This window comes from Spermophilus citellus, assembly GCF_964194105.1.
Source record: "Spermophilus citellus genome assembly, chromosome: 2".
In the NCBI taxonomy this organism is placed as follows: domain Eukaryota; kingdom Metazoa; phylum Chordata; class Mammalia; order Rodentia; family Sciuridae; genus Spermophilus; species Spermophilus citellus.
Window position 1 is genome coordinate 146,024,528 of NC_138183.1, and position 18,391 is coordinate 146,042,918.

General features: G+C 38.8%; 1 protein-coding gene across 3 annotated transcripts in view; it reads right to left on the bottom strand.

Moving 5' to 3' along the window:
* JHY (junctional cadherin complex regulator) overlaps positions 1-18,042 on the bottom strand; it is a 65,127-nt gene extending 47,085 nt beyond the window's left edge. For all 3 annotated transcript variants that reach the window (XM_081267949.1, XM_081267948.1, XM_081267950.1), the window contains exons 1-3: positions 17,789-18,042; positions 15,029-15,446; positions 975-1,494 (exon numbers count right to left, since the gene is read on the bottom strand). In XM_081267949.1, coding sequence (XP_081124075.1) covers positions 975-1,494; positions 15,029-15,366 — 858 coding nt within the window. In that variant the 5' untranslated portion in view covers positions 15,367-15,446; positions 17,789-18,042. The remainder of the gene's footprint in view (positions 1-974; positions 1,495-15,028; positions 15,447-17,788) is intronic.
* Positions 18,043-18,391: the final 349 nt, after the last annotated feature.

Here is an 18,391-nt window from a genome sequence, read left to right on the forward strand (position 1 = left end):
ATGTGTAATATTCAGTTAAGGGTAACTGGTATCGCTCTGATATTTATCATTTCTTTATTTTGGAAACAGTGTTAGTTTTCTGTTGCTGTAACAAAATACCTGAGATAATCAACTTATAATGAAGACAAACTTATTTTGGCTCACAGTTTCTGAGGTTTCAGTCCACGATTGATCGACCCTGTTGCTTTTGAGAAGCACAGCATGACATAGGGCATATGATAGAACAAAGTTGCTCTTCTCATGGTAGACAGGAAGCAAAAGAGACAAAGAGAAAAGGGCAGGGACTGTTCTTTTAAAGGATATGTCCCCTTGTTACCAGGATACCTCCCACTAGACCTCGCCTAGTTTCCACTCTCTCCCAATAAAGCTAAGCTGGAGACTAAGCATTTGGGGCCTTTGAAGGACATTTCTGATCCAAACTATAGCAGAAACATTCAAAATCCTCTCTACTATCTATTTTGAAATATTTACTTAATTGTTGTCAACATTGGTTATCCTATGTGACACAGCAGCAATCTGCTTTATCAAGTCTCCCAGATGACTCTGATATATGCTAGTATTTGGAAGCCACTGCTCTTGACTAGTGATTCTCCGTCTTAGCTAAACATTAGGATCACCTAGGGAGTGCTAGAGCAGCACAGTCCAGGTGAATTTCATTAGGATTTCAGTTGTTAGCCTAGGACTCAGTATTTTGAAAGTACTCCAGGTGATTCCTATGTGAAGCCAAGGCTGAGAACCACTCCCCTAGTCTATAAACCACTGAGGGCTTTGTTTTGCTTTTAAGAATCTGCAGAATAAGTCCCCTCACTCTAGGAGCATGGGCAGCATACAGAATGTAGTATGGAAGGTTTGTTAACTCCCAAGTTGGTACAATGACCTCATCATCCCCAAAGCAGGTATAGCCAGCCACTGAAAACAAATGCAAATTCCAGTTTGGTGTTTCCAGAAGAGAAGCTTAAGTAGCTACTACGTACCTGCTCTGGGTGAGTTTCCCCCCTTTTTCTGTTGTGAAGTTGAAGATATGAGTCTGTTTTAGGAGAGGGTAATCCCAAAGTCAGCTTGTTTTTTTCCACAAAATATTGCTTGGACTTCCTTCTCCGAGGGCCATGTGATCCTGGCAGGAAAACCTCGCTATGTGAACTTGAACTCTTCAGGTATTGAGAGAGTTTGCTTGACTTCTCCTCCATATCACTACTGCTTAGCTCTGAAAATGGCTCTTTGTGTTGGGCACCACTCTCATAGTTTGGGCTTAAAAATTCACTTCCAAGTAAGGAAGTTTCGCTCTGAGAGCTCTTTCTCTGTTTGCCTTTTCCCTCTGAGAGTTCCATTGAAGTCTCCTTGGAAGGGTAGAGTGGATCCAAGGGCAGATTTTCTGAAGAACTGGCTGCAGACTCTGGCAATGCTTCCACCCTCAACAACTGCCCTTCTTCCTTCTTGTTCTTCCAATTTGGGTCATAGCGGAGGTCTGAGTATTTGTCTTCTATAGGTTGTTGGCTGCCCAAAGCAGAAAAGAAATGGCAAGTCCTTAGTCCAGATAATTCACTCACTGTATTCAGTTGATCATTTCATTTGAAATTAATCTCAATCTTTCTCCTCTAATTTCCTTCTTACTGTGTATATGTTAAAGATGTATCTCGGGCTCAGATTAGAACCATGCACTACACATAAGCACAAAAAGGTCTTAATTACTCAATTTCATTGAAATATGGAATAAAAATGGAAGACAATTCTAAATGCCTGAAAACAAAAAGTCTTCCACATTAAGCAATGAATCACTATTGTTCAGAGAACACTCACTTATATACACAAAAATGATCCAGTATTTCAGCTAGTAAAGATAAAATCATAATTTAGCTGGTAATGCACACATTTGGCTATTCATCTAGGAAGGGAAATATGAATTGTTGCCTAGACATCATTTGTCTTAGCCTCCTCCCTTTGGGAGAAAAGCCAGAATTTATCTCAATTTAATATCTACGTAGGTTTATCCTTCTTCTCAGTAATTTTGCTTTCCATATCATATTGTGGATTTTATCAAATGTATTATAGAAAGATCACCATAGCTTAGAATCAGAATGCGACTCACTGAAAGGTTCACAGTCTCTTGCTTGTCAGGTCTGTGCCCACAAAACTCAATAGATATGTCAGTGTGTATTTGATGCTATAGGATGGCCCTATCTGAATGAAAGGTTAAGCATAAGGTCCTGCCAGTGGGAAGAACTAGTTCTTAATGCGTGCAGATGACCCCAAATAAAGTCCTCCCTTTTCTCCATGACAATCTCAATTTGTAAAGTATCCTCTAGTCTTAACTAAAAAAGAAAAAAAATGCTGGTAATATGGCATATTTAATGGCCTCTTTGATCTTCAAAAGCTAAATGGGAGAGATTTTCCTTCCTTGAGTACAGTGGATGCAATCCTGTAATCAAAAAGAAAATGTAAATCACTCCAGCTTTTTATGCTATTTGATATTCCCGTTTACAGAGGATGTAATTTTATGCTGGGTAAACAAACTAATGGTCCCCCTAATACTAATTTACTCTTCTTAATGTGAACTTTGATTTGGTGGAAAGCAAAAACTGAAGGAAAAGCCAAAATTCCCATGTCTTGCTAAATTGTCACTTTGAATTTTTTGGTTTGCATATTAGGATGGAAAACTTTTTGAAATAGTCCTCTAGCAAAATGTTTGAGAGGGAATGATCCATTCATCAGGAAATGGGATGTCAAACTGTGTCCCACTATGTCCTGAGCATTACAGGATGACCTGCCCCCAGGCTTTGAAGGGGTGGTTTCTCCTGGGTGCCATCCCTATGAACTCACAGTGTTTCTTGGCCTGGCTTGGCCTGTCACCTGGATATTTAAGAGTTGGCACAGGCACACGGACAATGGCATGGTCCAGCAGAGACCAAACTGGACTTGGACCAGACACTGGTGGCTCAAGTTCTGGATGTGCCCCTACCTCTTATGTGTCAGTTGCCAATTCATGTCATCTTGGAGCCAGTTTCTTTCATCTCTGAGAAGTTATATTCATTTTGTTTTGTTTATTTCTTAAGAATGCATAAGGATCAACAGTGTCTTTTACAGGGCTCTGTGTTGGTTCTTATTTCTGGTAAACTTGTCTCCTCACCTAGGGGAAGATCAGGGCAGCAGGGCCTATTGGTTATCTTCCTTTTCTTGTCTCTGCCCCAGTATGTTGCACCATGCCACGGACATAAGAATTCTAGAATAAATAATTGCATCTCTAAAAATACTCTAGTCAGCACAAATAAGCATTACATATTTATTTTTTAAAACCAATAGTAATAAAATAGAATCTAAACATGCAGGAGCTTCTTGCATTGGGCCAAATTAGTGAATGACTTTAGAACTTATCTTGCACTGAGCAGAACACAAAGTTCGTCTGTGGCTGTTTAGCAGATGTGAGGGTGATCTGGCTCTAACACCTGACACTCCACTGATTGGCAAGGTTGATTCGGCCAAACTGGCTGGCCAAGTAGGTGTCCCCTTCCTTTCTCACCACTCCAGGTATAGCCCTTCCAATGCATGTGCTCCACTGAAGAGGATGACCTTCCCACTAGAGGAGGCCAGTTCTTTTGTCAGGTGTATATGAACCCTGCTAGAACCTCCAAAGAGGCTCTCAACTGTGGTCATTTAGGTACAGAAGAAAGCTCAACTATTATCTTCAGGTAAATAAAAAAAATTTAATAAAGAAATGTGCTGTTTGCCCATGTCCATACTATAATGAAAGGAAAAACTGAATTTGACTCTACTCTTTATTCATTAGGAAACTCATGAATTCAGTAAATACTTACTTTTATTAAGCACTTGCTAAGCCAGGGGGATATGGAGGTAAATGACACAGTGCTGGACTCACAGACCGGAGTGGGTAGAGACAAGCTAACAAACAGCTTACAGTGTGGAGGGATGTCTGCTCTGATGAGAGGCATGGGGCCATCAGGTCTCAGGAAATTGGGGAGAACTTTCAGGAGGAAGCGATGGCACTGCTGAGACCTAAGGCTAAAGAAGCATATGCTAAGCTGAGGGGAACAAATGTAAAAAGGAATGGAGGGGAGAGAGAATCTGGTGTTTTCCAAGAACAACTTCTGAATGAATAAAGTGGAGGGTGTTGGGAAGGAAGGCTGAAGAACACAGTTCAAGGTCAAGCAGAGGTTGGATATTGAATGACTTTGCAAACTCTATGAAAGCATCTGGGCTCCATAAATTGATTTGTAAGTTTAGTTGGAGAGAAGAGATTTTAGAAAACATTTCTGGACAACCAAAGCATTGAGTTTCTGGTATACACCAGTCCTCTAGTTTTCACTGCTTAGAACAAGGATGGCCACCTCTCAAGGTGACAACCCTGGGCATCACTGTTCTGCCACTCAGTAGGGAGTGGGATGTAGAAAGACAGCACATTACATTGTATGTTGATCTCAAGGAATGCTTGCAGTAAATCTCTAATTTTTGCCTTAGAACAACTTGAGGGAAGTATAGTACTATTATTATTATCCTCATTTAATTGATGAAGAAACTAAGGCTGATAGAGCTTTTCTAAGTCTCCCAAGGCCACAGAGCAAAGGAGTGGTAGAGCCAGGATACAGACCCTGGCAGTCTGCTTGGGTTCCTGGCTCTTGTCCATTAAGTAGCAATGGATGCCACAGCAAACTTGGTGCAGTGTCTGCCTTGGGTGAGTCAGAGAATTGCTCAGTAGGCCAGTAATAGATATCTGTGGAGGACCTCCCGGTGTATAGGAAGAATGTTAGGCACAAAAGATAAAGCAGTACATAAAAGAGAAGCAGGCTGATGGATCCTCCCCTTCAGTGAGGAGGACAGGGTTTATGCACCAACTGTAATGAATGAGGAAAGATTTAAACAGGATGCTGTAAGTATTTCCAATAGGAAGACAAGGCTGGCTACAGAGCTCACTGGTAGAACATTTGCTTAGTATGCATGAGGGCTTGGGTTCCATCTGCAGCACTATAACAACAACAATAATAATAATAAATAAAAATCAAATAGGAGGAAATAACCTTGTTTATCACTGAAAATGTTAACCTCCTATTTCCAGATTCAATTGCTAGATGATATCTCAAGTCCATTCCAAATCCATTGTTCTATAATTCTATGATAGACTGACAAGAGAATCAATAACTGAGTAATGTCCACTATTTTTTCAATAAGTAATTGCCATAGTGTGAATTTAAAGTGTCTCTCAAAGGCCCACAGGGTGAAGGCTTGGTTGCCAGCCCATGACATTATTGGAAGGTGGTGGAACCTCTAAGAGGTGTGGCCTAGAGGAAGGAAGTTAGGTCACTGGGTGTGTGCTCTAGAAGGGGATATTGGGACCCTGCTCCTTCGTCTCTCTCTCTGCTTCCTGGCTGTCATGATATAAACAGGGATCCTCCACTGCGTGCTCCTGCCATGAGGCACTGTCCCTCCACAGAGCCAAAGCAACAGGGCCAAATGACTGAAATGAAGCCTCTAAAAGTATGAATCACAATAAATCTTTCCTTCTTATAAGTTGTTTATGTCAGGTATTTTGTCACAGTGATAGAAAGCTGACTAACAGTAACTTTCAACAGTTGAAGGAAATGGATTTCTGATTTTCTCATCTGCAGTTACACCAAAATTAATATACTGAGACTAGTCATCATATTTTACCAGTATCAGCAGAAAATGGCATCATGTCTACAGACATGGCTAAAGACTTTCCTCGATCACATGCAATGATCATGGCGTTTTGTTTTTATGAATGATGACATGGAATATTGTGGTTCTGAGAAATGGTTCAGCAGAGTGTCAAAGGACAAGCGTCCTAGAATCAGCTGCCTATACAGAATTCCTGGTGTCACCAGTTGCTATGTGAACATGGGAAAGTTATTTAATTAACTTCTGTGTTTGCACTGAGTCACAGTCAGTAAGGGCTAGCTATGAAAGCACCTGTCAGTGAGCTGTTACGGGTCTCTGCTTGCTGCATGACATTCAGACACCATAGCATGGCTTTGTTGTTGTGTACTGTGCTTCCTGCTGATGGATCTCCAGGGATCCTTCTCTCCCCAAGGCTTCAGGTATTTCCAGGGAACAAAGCTATCTTGTGATGCTATAAGTGTTACTCTAGTAGCCTGAAAAAATTAACACCCATCTTTAAAAATCCATTTTTTTAGTTGTGACTTAGGCACTGTGGAGAATGTCTGAATCATAATTTAGGACTTGGGATTGAGAAATGTCAGTGTTTCCATGAGGCAAAACATTTTGACAGCTGCTGAAAGGTGATGAAGATGAAACTGGGAGAATTAAATTATTTTAGAATTTTCAAAAAAGTTGTAGTCTCTAACCTCAATAGATTTCCTTTCTCAAGTGGCTATAGAAGCAATATCACATGCTATAGAAAGAAGACTAATGTTTTAAGCGGAACCTGGAAAATACAGAGGGTTTGGAAACAAACCTGGTTGAGATAACATGTTTTTGAACAAGTGTTTTGGAAAAGAAACTCTAAAAACATGTACAAGCAAGGATAGCATTGGAACATGTGACTTATATGGAAGCTTTAGCCACATTGTTTACACCTGCAATGACTATCTTAAACCTCTCCTTCTCCCTTTCTCGATGGAAAACATATGTTGAAACAACAGGAGGTAATGTTTTACAAAATTATGAGAACAGAAAGCTATAATGCTTCACAGAAACAAATGTAATGGTTGAAACAGAACATGATACTAAAGAACCCCATTGTACTGAGCTTGTGTGCTGAGAAGTCCCATTGTGTTTTGTGGTCCAGGTCAACACATTGGGACAAAATGAGTGTGAAGTACCCTTTCATCAGTAATCATCCACGCACAAAACATGCACCCCTTTCCTCCTCATTTGGTAGAAAGGTTACACAGACAATGAGGACACAATTCTTTTGTTATGGCTCAGACAACAGATGCCGGGTCTCCTCTTCAGAGGCCTGGTTAGAAATGGATGCAGAGAAGGGGGCGGGGGCGGGCTCACATGTATGCGCCAGGATATTTGCTGGCTTTAATGGACCATATTTGAGTACTCGCTGCGATAACTTCAAACAAAATAAAATCAAGACTCCATTTAATGAAGAGCTTCATATTCAGTTTTGTATTCAATCAAAAAATTACTAAAATTAGAGCATGTTTCTAGTACAATTAACATCCTTTGCACTCACAATAAAATATTCAATAACTGGCCATTTTGCCTGTTGAGGAGGTGAATAAAAGCATTGCTATTAATCATTTAGCTGTTATTTATTTGCCACTTTATTTTAAGTAGGCAGTTAAATTGAAACTGCACATGTTATTATTGATTTAGTTTTAATTTAATCCTTTTAAACAGAACAATTATTCCCAATTTATATGCCATTAAATCTTTTATGCATATGAGCAGTAAATTCAATTTTTGTTTAAGTGTAAAGTTTTTAATGCTTCTTTAAGAAACTATAAAAATAACAATTGTTTCCAAGGATTTCCAAATTCTATGCTCATCTTAATCTTCTCATCAATGGCTTTGAAGTAAATAGAATGAAATAAATCCAAAAGATTAAAAATTCACTTTTGCAAGTCTGTAAGTTTTTTTTTTTCCTTTTTGTGGTGCTGGGGATCAACCCGAGGGCCATGAGTATGAGTAGGCCAGCTAAATTCTCTACTACTGAGCTACATCCAAGTAGGAAATAAAATGGTTCCACAAATATACTGAAATGTTTTTGTGTAGGTTATTTGCAATCTAAAAAATTTCACTGAATGAAGGCACTTTTTGACTTAAACAAAAAAGATGGTTTTATGAAATAAAGACCAAAGACTGTCTACAGAAACACACTAAAGTGAAGGGGCTGAATTGTTAGTGAATTCTGTTTACAGTAATTATATAATTTGTAATTCCAACCAAAGTCTACCTTTTTCTTCAACAAAATATTTGTGGCTAAAAATCAACCAAATATTTATCCCAAGTTCTTATTAGTACCAATTTTTATTCAAGGACAATCTATGAATTAAAAAAATAAATGATCTAAAGAGGACATTTTAGTAATAGCAATGTAAAATTCTAGTGCCTCTTTCTATTAAGTTACGTGAAGCCAAGGCTGCATCTTCACAAGGGAAATGCTATATGACACAGAATTTAGAGACACAATTCCTCTCAGTCAGTGAGTCCACAATGCTAGTGGCAGACATTTTCCATGGAGGCTCCGGTGTTCCTTTCATTCTCCAAAGCAATGGTTAAGAGGGTAGAGACCTAGATTTATAAAATTTCTAGGTGCTTATATGTCCTTTAGATAGAGTTTCTTATATTTTAAATGTCAGACTGAGAGCACTGGAATTTTGCTGTGATATCATGGGAAAAGCAATGGACCTGAGTTCTTGTGCTGCTTTGTCAGTGACCAGCAATATGAACTTGAGGGCATCTCCTTACCCCTCTAGGTCTCAGGTTTCTCCTTTGTACAACAGGGAACAGGCTGACCTTTATGGGCCCTATATGCTCTAAGAATCCACCCTTTTATTAGTTGGATTGGGTCTGTCATGCAAAAAACTACATGTTATAAATATTGGGGGAAAAATTAGTTTACATTCCATACAGTAAAATATACTAGTCGAAGTTCCATAGATATCCATACTAATCAAATTATATACATTAAAATATACTAAGCAAACTTTTCTATATTTGGGAACTTCTCAGGAAGGGAAAAGTAATGTAGATAGAAAAGGTCATAAATTAAACTATCCCTTTAGTAACTTGGTTACGATCTCTTTGAATCTTTCAAAAGACTTGCAGGATTGTAGGTAACATAAATTTAAATGCATGTTGTGAGGTTTCGACCTATTTGCTTATTTTAACACGACAATGCATTCTAGTTTTGAAATAAACAAGAAAGAAACTCGTGGCTGTCTCTGAGGGCAACAAACCCCAGGAGTCACCATGGCTTTAGCATTTCTGGCGGGGACTCTGCCTTTAATAGACAGGATTCATGCCCACGCACACACTTTACTTCCTTCTGTGACTGCTCAGCTGTCACGGTGGCACGGTGCCTGCTCTGAGAAGCACATCAGGGCTTAACTAAAGCATGGTTTGTGAGTAAATGAATAAAACTAAAATAGAAATAACTAATACCTATGACAATAATACCTATAACCTCACTTCTCTAATAAATCTATTTCCACATCATCTGAAATAAAAACTAAAATGCTAGTAGCTATTCCCCAAATACCATGTGGAAACCCCTGGAACATTACACTGGTATGCAGTGTAATGTATTGAAGGAGGTTGGCCAACCAATGCCTTAAGCTGAAAATCTACCAAATTAAAGACAATAGAAATCAACATGATGGATGTTGCTAGGTATCAACAGGAATGAAAGTGAGTCCTGGAGGCTTCTTGAATGTTCTCTATAGTCCTAGAATATTAGAACCAGCCTTAAATGTCTGCTTTACACTCCCAATCATTGCAAAACATCTATTAAAACGGTAATAGACAGTATTCCAGCCTCAGCTTAAATATTTCCAAAGAGTTCGATAGAACAGCTTGAAAAATCTGGGACAAAATGAGAATCCTGTTTTGGTTTTCACCAGGTCTTCCTTTATCCACCAGTATCTGTTTTGGTCTTCAGGCTACAGAACTCATCACTTAGTACTTCTCATGATTCTCACATTATTAGCCAGAAACATCACATATCAAAACAATGGAGAGGAAAAATTATATACCACAACACAATGAAGATGCAGACTGCAAGTTAAAGGTCCTTTTTAACTTGCAGACAATTCGGAATATTCAATTTAACTAGTAATTCTTCATTGTGCCTATTTGCCTCCTGTTAATTTCTAACACAAGTGATTTATTAGACAGGATATAGCCCTTTGTGGATGCTGTGGTTCTCAGGTGATGAGAGAGGAAAATGCAGAGCTCAACGAATAGAAGCAGTCTGTTTCCCAGAGAAGATGATGAAGTATAAGGCTACTGTGACACACTGCCCAAGGTAAAATACAATTAATGTTTATTTATTCTGAAGGCACAGCATTCTTTAAAAAGTTTTATTACTTTACTAACATTTAAAATTTACATTCATATTTACTCTGGCCTCAGTTTATTCTGTACTGGAATTGTTCTCTCTTTAATTTTTGCTAGATATTAAGGCAGAATCCTTCATCAGCTCAATCCATTATTATCTAGTCAGATATTCATAATTAAAGGCTTAGGCTTTGGAGTTAGGAGAGAGTTTAATTCAATGTCTAGTTATGCCACTTATCAATTATATACACCTACAAAAAAGTCTTAGAGCCTTATCTACAAAACGAGAAAGATAATGCTTATGGGCTGTGGGGGTTGCTCAGTGGTAGAGTATGCACCTTACATGACAAGGCCCTGGGTTCAATCCCCGGCACCAAATAAATAAATAAAGCCTATCTAAGGGGATCTTTAAAAGATAATTAGATAGTATATACAAATTAAATAGTTCCATAAATAGTAGTAAGTATTACTGTAAGCAAGACCTTATTTTATACATTTACTGGGTACTTGCTGTTTTCTGACTTTTTTTTTTTTAAATATAAGACTTCAGAAAGCTCCCTGACTTAAGATGTTATTTCTAATGCTCTAGGCATTACATTGATCTCTTTCTTCATGAGTGCTGAATGTCATAAGGCTTGTTCTGGAGTGGGGTTTAAGGACTGTCACATGAAGATCCTCTCTCCACTCTTGATTCATTCACTACAGTCAATATTGCTCCAATTTCTATTAAGTAAAAGGTTTTCTCTAATCCATATACACTGAACTATGCTTGACATTGGTGAGATACAAGAGAGTAATTGCTTTGAGAAGATTCTAGTAACATCAAAACACAAGGGTAGGGCTAAGTGATTTGCCAGGCAGCTTTTAAAATTATTCATTATAAAAGCAAGAAGAAAAAAGAGATTTGCTTTGGTTTAAGGCAAGGCTTTGACTAATTTTTTGAACTACAATTCCCAGAATGCCACCTACCTTATAGAAATGAAGTCTACTTGAATTTCAAATTGTGTATGTTGTGAACTCAAATATGAGCAAAAATACATCTAGGAAAGATTTCTAAGACTAATGTGAGGCAGAGAGAGGAATCAATAACTAAAGTGTCCCTGAGTAACATTTTTGAAGTATTATTTACTCAACTGCCTCAGGTCTGTTTTCCTTTACATTGTGAAATTGGTCCTCATATGTTCAATGAATGAACTATGTTCTGACAATTACAGAGTTATAACTCATTTGTAATTATGCCCCAAGGTTATAGTCTATCACTCACCATTTCCAAGGCAAGTCAATCTGAGCAAAACAGCATTTTGTTTAAGGAACTCTAAATCAAAATACTAAAAATATAACCATAATTTTGATTTTTTTGTAAGCATTATTCCTTATTACTTAAAATATATTAAGTAGTATTTAAATTGCCTTTTGGTTAAAAAAAAAAAAGAAAACAGGGTTAAAGTAAGGTCCCTCAGCATCAGAAAAAAAGAAGGAAAAACTGAAAAATTGGGAGAGAAGAAGGTCACTTAATGGATTCTTGCCTTTTTGTTTGTTTGTTTGTTTTTTATCTTAAAAGTACAGACAAGGACACTTTGTACAAGGCAAAAGATTTTTCCTTTCTGATGCCCTCATTTCTGTAAATAAAACTATACCATTTACTATCTAAGAGACTCTGAATGTCTTAGTTTAGAGCCATGATAAAAACATGGCTTAGGACCGAGTGAGAATGCCTCAGCTTTCTGCTCCAATACTCACTAAATGCATGGATGGGTATAATATAACTTCTTGACACTCATTTACAACCTCAAGGTGTGATCATTACAGTATCTACCTATCAGGGCTGCCATAGGATTTAAATGAGGTAATACATGTAAAGAGTTTTGCACAGTGATGGGCTTATGTTTAGCATTCTGAAATGCCAGCTATTGTTATTAAATTTACTCTGACTTCTCTTGTTCCTAATATCCATATCTAAGCTGAATCAAGCTCTATCAATTATTCATATACCTTTCAATTAAAATATTGTTTAAAAAATACCAAAACCCTGAGCTGGGCACGGTGGCACACACCTGTAATCCCAGTGTCTTGGGAGACTGAGATAGTTCAAAGCCAGCCTCAGCGATGGCAAAGCGCTTAGCACCCCAGTGAGACCCTGTCTCTAAATAAAATATAAAATAGGGTTGGGGATGTGGCTCAGTGGTTGGTGCCCCTGAGTTCAATCCCTGGTACAAAAAAAAAAAAAAAAAAAAACCTGAGAACATCCCATGTCCCATGTATGATCATATAATTATACCATGGCACCTCTAGATACTGAAATACTGAGTAGCATGAAAAAATTACATATAAATTACATCTACAAATATAGGAAAATACTCAATACTTATAACATTTAGTTGAATGAAATAAACCGATGCCGAAGAGTGTCTAAATTGATCTCTTTTGGCTAAAAACATGCTGACAAGTCATCAGGAAAAGTAGCTGAAATCTATAAAAAGAATTTTATAACCTGTCAGAGTGGCAAAAGTTAGAAAGACTAGGTAACTGTGAGGACTGAAGACTTGCAGATACTGTGAGGAAATTCTTGCACATCTACCCAAAGAGACACAAGGATGTGTACAGAATATTATGTTAAATAAGAAAACTGAAAACAACCTAAATTCTCTTCAACGGGTAAGGGTCAGTTGTATGTGCACACAGCAAAACTTATTCAGAAGTTTCAAAATGAATGACCACAGTCCTCAGCTAAAAAAGATAATGATAAAATGTTAAGACAACGATGCTGACTGAACAAACAGGGAGAAAAATACAATACAATACAAATATATCTATTGATTATAGATTGTCTATGAAAGAAATGAATAGAATATTGAAAGAACAGTGCAAACCCACATAAATGCATTTTGGGTTATCTCTGAGGAGGAAGATAGGGGAATGGACTTGAGAAGGGGTAAAGGAAACTCTATCTGTAATGTTTTATGACTTGAAGAATTTAAACAAATATGGCAATCAGGGTTACGTCATCTTTTCCCCTGTACTTTTCTGGAGGCTAGAAGTTTCTCATAATTACAAAAATTGATATTAGTAACAAAACAAGTCCTCCATTAGAGCACTATGCCCTTAGACCAGCTATTTCATCTCCGTTGGCCTTACTTTTCCTCTCTGGAAAATGACACTCTCAGCACCTTCCCTGCAAGGTCACAGTGAAGAGCTGAGTGAAACTACAGATGGGCCTTCAAAAGGTGGCATCATTATTGTGACAGTCTCATTACCCTCTGATAGTCTCTCTGCCCATTGAGTCTTTATTATTTAATTTAAGATGCAGCAGCATGTAGAATAACTGCCTTGACCACTGCTTCATCTCACTGCCCTCCCTAAGAACCTGTCCTCTTTTCTCCTGGCTGACCCAATCCAGTCCCAATCAAGCGTTCTGTCTCACCAAAATCATCCTGGAATACCTCTGTGGCATCATTTTTCCCTTCCTGTGTATCTGGAGATCCCCTAAGATGCATATGAGATTCATTTAACTTGATATCCCCAGTAAAAGGAAGAGGAGGGGAAGTAAAAAAGGAAGAAAATGACTTAGGACTGGCATCCAATTTTGGCTCCCACTGGAGTCCTTACCATGACTGTATCCCTAGGACAAATCCTTTGAGTTCTCTGGTGTGGAGTAGTTACGCTCAATGACATGTAAATTTGTCTTGCAGTTAGAGATGCTTTTTAAAGCCCCTATTTTCAGATTCCTACTCAAACAATTTTCCCATGCAAATTAGGTGTAACCCCCATAGACTCCCTAATGTGCCACAAACATGTCATTCCAATTGTGAACTTCTATCCAAATCTTGATTTCAAAATGATGCCCAAGTTCTAGACCTTTTAATCAACTTTACTTAACATATTTGACACATCATTTAAAAACAAAATCAATATAGGCCTGGAGTTGTGGTTCAGTGGTAAAGTGCTTGCCTAGCATGTGTGAGGCACTGGGTTCAATTCTCAGCACCACATATTTAAAATAAAGGTCCATTGATAACTAAAAAAAATTTTAAAAAAATCAATGTAATATGATTTACAAAGAGCTATTCACTGTTCTCAACACTTTGCATATATTATTTTAGCTTCATAACTCTGCAACTATTGTTATTATGCCCTTTTTACTGATGAGGAAACTGAGGCACAAAAGCATTAAATGGACTTGACCAACACTGTATAGCTAGTAAGTGGCAGAACCAGTATTTGAACCTAAGTGGTCTGCTTTATATTCTATGAACTTGTCCACCACACTAAAACTCCTTATTTTTTTTTCATTTTTTTTATTAGTTGCACATGACAATACAATGATCTTGACATATCATACATTTGAATCAAATGGGTAAAACTCCCTTCTTAATAACTTCTTCTGTAATGAAGCTGTAATCATATAATTTACAGCTTCATTAAAAATGGATTATTTTTATTCCCTTACATTTTTTAGTAGCTCATAGCACATAGTTAAAACCCATAAGTACTGGTTATTAGATGAAATCTGTATGTGATCATTCAGACCCCAGGAGATCAGCCTCTATTAGCTATGAAAAAAGGGGCAAGATAGGATTCTACCACCAATTACTTGTATTTTATTGACATTCATAGCAATCCTGTGAGACAAGCAGTCTAGATCAATTAACAGATGAGAACAAGCGGGTTGTAGAAATTAAGTAAGCTTACTTCAAATGTGACACTAAACAGCACACTTAGACCAAATTAAGACCATTAGACTTCACATACATACTTTTTTTATACCAGGATTTCTCTAAGGTGAGGTCATAGCAATGGAGACAATTGGAATATGGATAAAAAATAAGGAATATAAGAAATGCAAATGCCCTTTTAAAATACCCATTGTTTTAATTTAAAAAAGAAATCAATGTGACAAAAACCAAGGAGCCATGCTGTCCTTAGCTGCTTAGAGACCTGTCTCACATACATCACAAGGTGTGTGCCAGGTGAGCCTGTCCTTACTGGTACAGGATTATTTATGACTATATACAAGCCAACTCCTTACCTGTTATTCACGTCATTATCCTGGACCGGGAGGTCTCCTTGGATGGTCATCTGAGCTACTTTTCTGCTTGCTTCCTCTTCTGTTTCACTCAAGCTTTCCCTCTGAGGACTGCCCTCTAGGCTGTCAGGCTCCACATCTACATCCTGGATTTGGTCCTCAAGTTCAGACTGGGACTCGAACTCTTGAGTGAGGCTTTCTGAATCTGATTCCAAGGAGTCTTCTGAAATCAGATTTAAGTCTTCTTTCTTACGGAGTGGGTTTGAGGACTGGACATTTAAGTTGGTATGACCGACAGGAGATTGAATGGAAAGCTTGGGAATTAGTTTACTCTTATTCATTTTGAAAAATTAAGAAGTCAACAGGAGATAGTCTTGATAGGAACAGTTGGCTGGTAAGTTCTGGTTTGCAAAATCATTACCTAAAAAATTTATATTTATGTTACTCTATGACTACTGAAAACTCCTTAATGTCAATATTTATAAAAAATTTCAACAAGTAAGAGAACCTTGTTATATTATCTGCAGGCTTTTGTATGTAGCAATAGCTATTGGAAAAACAATTGTGTTTCCTCTCTTACAAAAACATCTGATTTAGAGCTCATAAACAGCCCAAGTAATCGAATGCTGTTTCACTGGGGAAATCAAATGGTTGCTTAAAAGCAGATTCCCTTTTCCAGCTTCCAAGGGCTTGCTACAGACAAGCCAGCACAAAGCCAATAGTTAATTATGGACAGTACCTTGATGGTACTTTATTTCATTATGGATAGTACCTTCTTTCAAATGGTCCAGGCATCAACTTATCCTGTTCAGCAGTATTCATGGGTAGAGTAAAATAGGTTCAGAGTCTACCTTTTGGAAAATACAGAAAGGAGAAAGAAAAGTATGGTTTCCATAGTTGGAGGGATGGTTTTGTTCCTAGATCTATTTTGGCCAGCTACATCATTTGGAAAAGACCATTTGATATCCTGGCTGCCACTAGAGAGAAATAAATAATTTAGGTGCTTATAAGCATCAAACTCAGCTCAGTATTAAACAATATAATAATAATAATAATAATAATAATAATAATAATAATAATAAAAAAACTATTCAACAAAATATTTGGGAGCCTTGCTGATCCTTCCACTGAGCCAACAAGCAGAGACTGGAAGTCACCGATATGAAAGGAATGCTATCCTGGGGATGACAGTTGGGTGGGTGGGAGACTGAACTGAATGACTGCTAGGAATTAGTTGGAGTCCCATCCAGCTTGCCTAGAGTGTGATTCCAAGTGAACCCTCACTGTCTCAGAGGGCTCTTATGTGACCCATGAGATGGTTTATGGAAAGGGTGCTTTGAGTTCATATAGGATTGAAAGGAGATGATGTTTTTGGATTGTGCTTCCTTTCATCTTTATCTAGCATTTCTATTTTGGTTGATCTTGTATCTTACTGCCTTTATGCCATTTTTTTTTCCTGTAAGTCACATAATAAAAATCTTCACCACTAGAGATTACTGTAAAATTTATTTTATTGTCTTGCTTATGTTCTTCTGGCAAATCCTAATTTTAATTAAATAACATAACCTTATCCACCTTATTCCTATTCTAGGGTTACTTATTATGTTGACTTTGTTGCTAAGGCTTCCATGGAACAGCAACTCCTTGGAGGAAAGTGTCTTTAACAAACATAACAGACAAAAGATAATGTTCATATTTAAATACGCGTGAAGTAATTTTCTATTTAACTCAAAGTTCCCCCTGTTGGTAGACTAACATCATTGCCTAATTGTATAAACTAGTTTGCTATATAGTCTCTTACTTTAAAAATATATAGTTAATTCTGCCATATTATTTTAATAATGATAGGCAGATCGTTGCTTTGTAGGGTGTTTGTAAAAAGCAGCAAATCCAGCAGATACTAATGTATTTAAAAGTTTGTTTTAAAAACATTGGTTTTACTGTAGAAGTTAAGATCACAGTATTGGGACCTCAAAGAACAAGCTTAAAATAATCATTATAGTTCAATTTTAAATTGTGCTTTCATAAAATAATTCAGTTCTTTCTATTCTTAAGTGAGAGGCCAGGATTTCTTGTCATTAACAGTAATAAACTAACAAAAGCTGGGTGTTCTGGAGACCTGATCTTACAAAAACACGGGAAAAGCTTACAAAAGGAAAAGCTCACAACTTGAACAAATCAATAAGTGGGCGTTTGACATTTAATTGAATGTGGCTCTCTAATACCACGAAGTGAAAAACCACTAAAATTTCTTACCAAGAGAGGCTGACCGGCCAGTCAAAATTCCTCCAAGTAAACCAGAAATAGGGGGACATATGCCCTGGTATCCAGGGACTAAGAAATGCCAGCTGCCCAGGGGTTCCTTCACAGCCTGGGTCTAGTCCACTAGTTCTAGGACACACTAATTTCCTTCTACAGATGAATGACAAAGAAAAAGTTGTCCCAGTCTGGGGCAGGCCTGGAAGCAGCCCAGAAGGGAAGTTTGGATTTTCTCCCTGTGTCTGTTTCTGGGGAACACGACCAAAAAACGCCACAGGGGGCGTTTGAAGGTCAGGTGCCCTGGCCGGCCTCCACTGGCCGAGGACAGGCTGCGGGGAGCCTCTCCGTGTTGTGACCCCCTGGTCTTTGGTTCCTGGTCCCCAGGCCCCGAGGCTCCTCGCGCCGGCCTGGGTTCGCCCGCCCGCACCCAGGTCGCTCGGTGCCTTCCTGCAGCCCTCCCCCGCCAGCCTGTCCCTCCCCTCCCCTCCCCGGCGCGCCGCCCACCTCGCTCCAGGAGGCAGCCGCCCGTCGTCGGCCGGGCGCTCCTCGGTGGCCGCGACCTCGGGCCCCGCATCTTCCGCGCCGCCGCTGGCGGCTCCCGCGGGGCTCCGGCCCCCGCCCGCCGCGCTGCCTGGAGACCGCGGCCAACACAGCCCGCCCGCCCGCGCCGCGCGCTCCCGAACGCAGCTGCCGCCCTGCCCCGGGCGGGAGTGGCTGCAAACGGCCGCGACCCGGGCTGCGGGTTGAGGAGCTGTGGTCCCGCCACCCTGACCTTCCAGTGCTGCAGGGCAAAGGAAAGGAGGCAGTGCTGCAAATGAAACCGTCGGGACACCCGAAGAACTCCGACCAACCGGGAAGAAAAGGACCCCCATTAATGAATGAGTCAGTGACTGCAATGGATATTTAAAGAAAAGAAGAAAAAAGAGAGAGAAACAGACAACCAATAAATACCTGCTGTTTATTGGAAAGGGTGCTTAATTCATTAATAATCTGAAGAGGCAAATTTAAAATTATACCGGAGACAGAACTCACCAGACAGACATAAGTTAAAAAGTTTGAGTGCCAGGTGTTAATTAAGGATGGCATAAGACACAGAACCCCCATTTA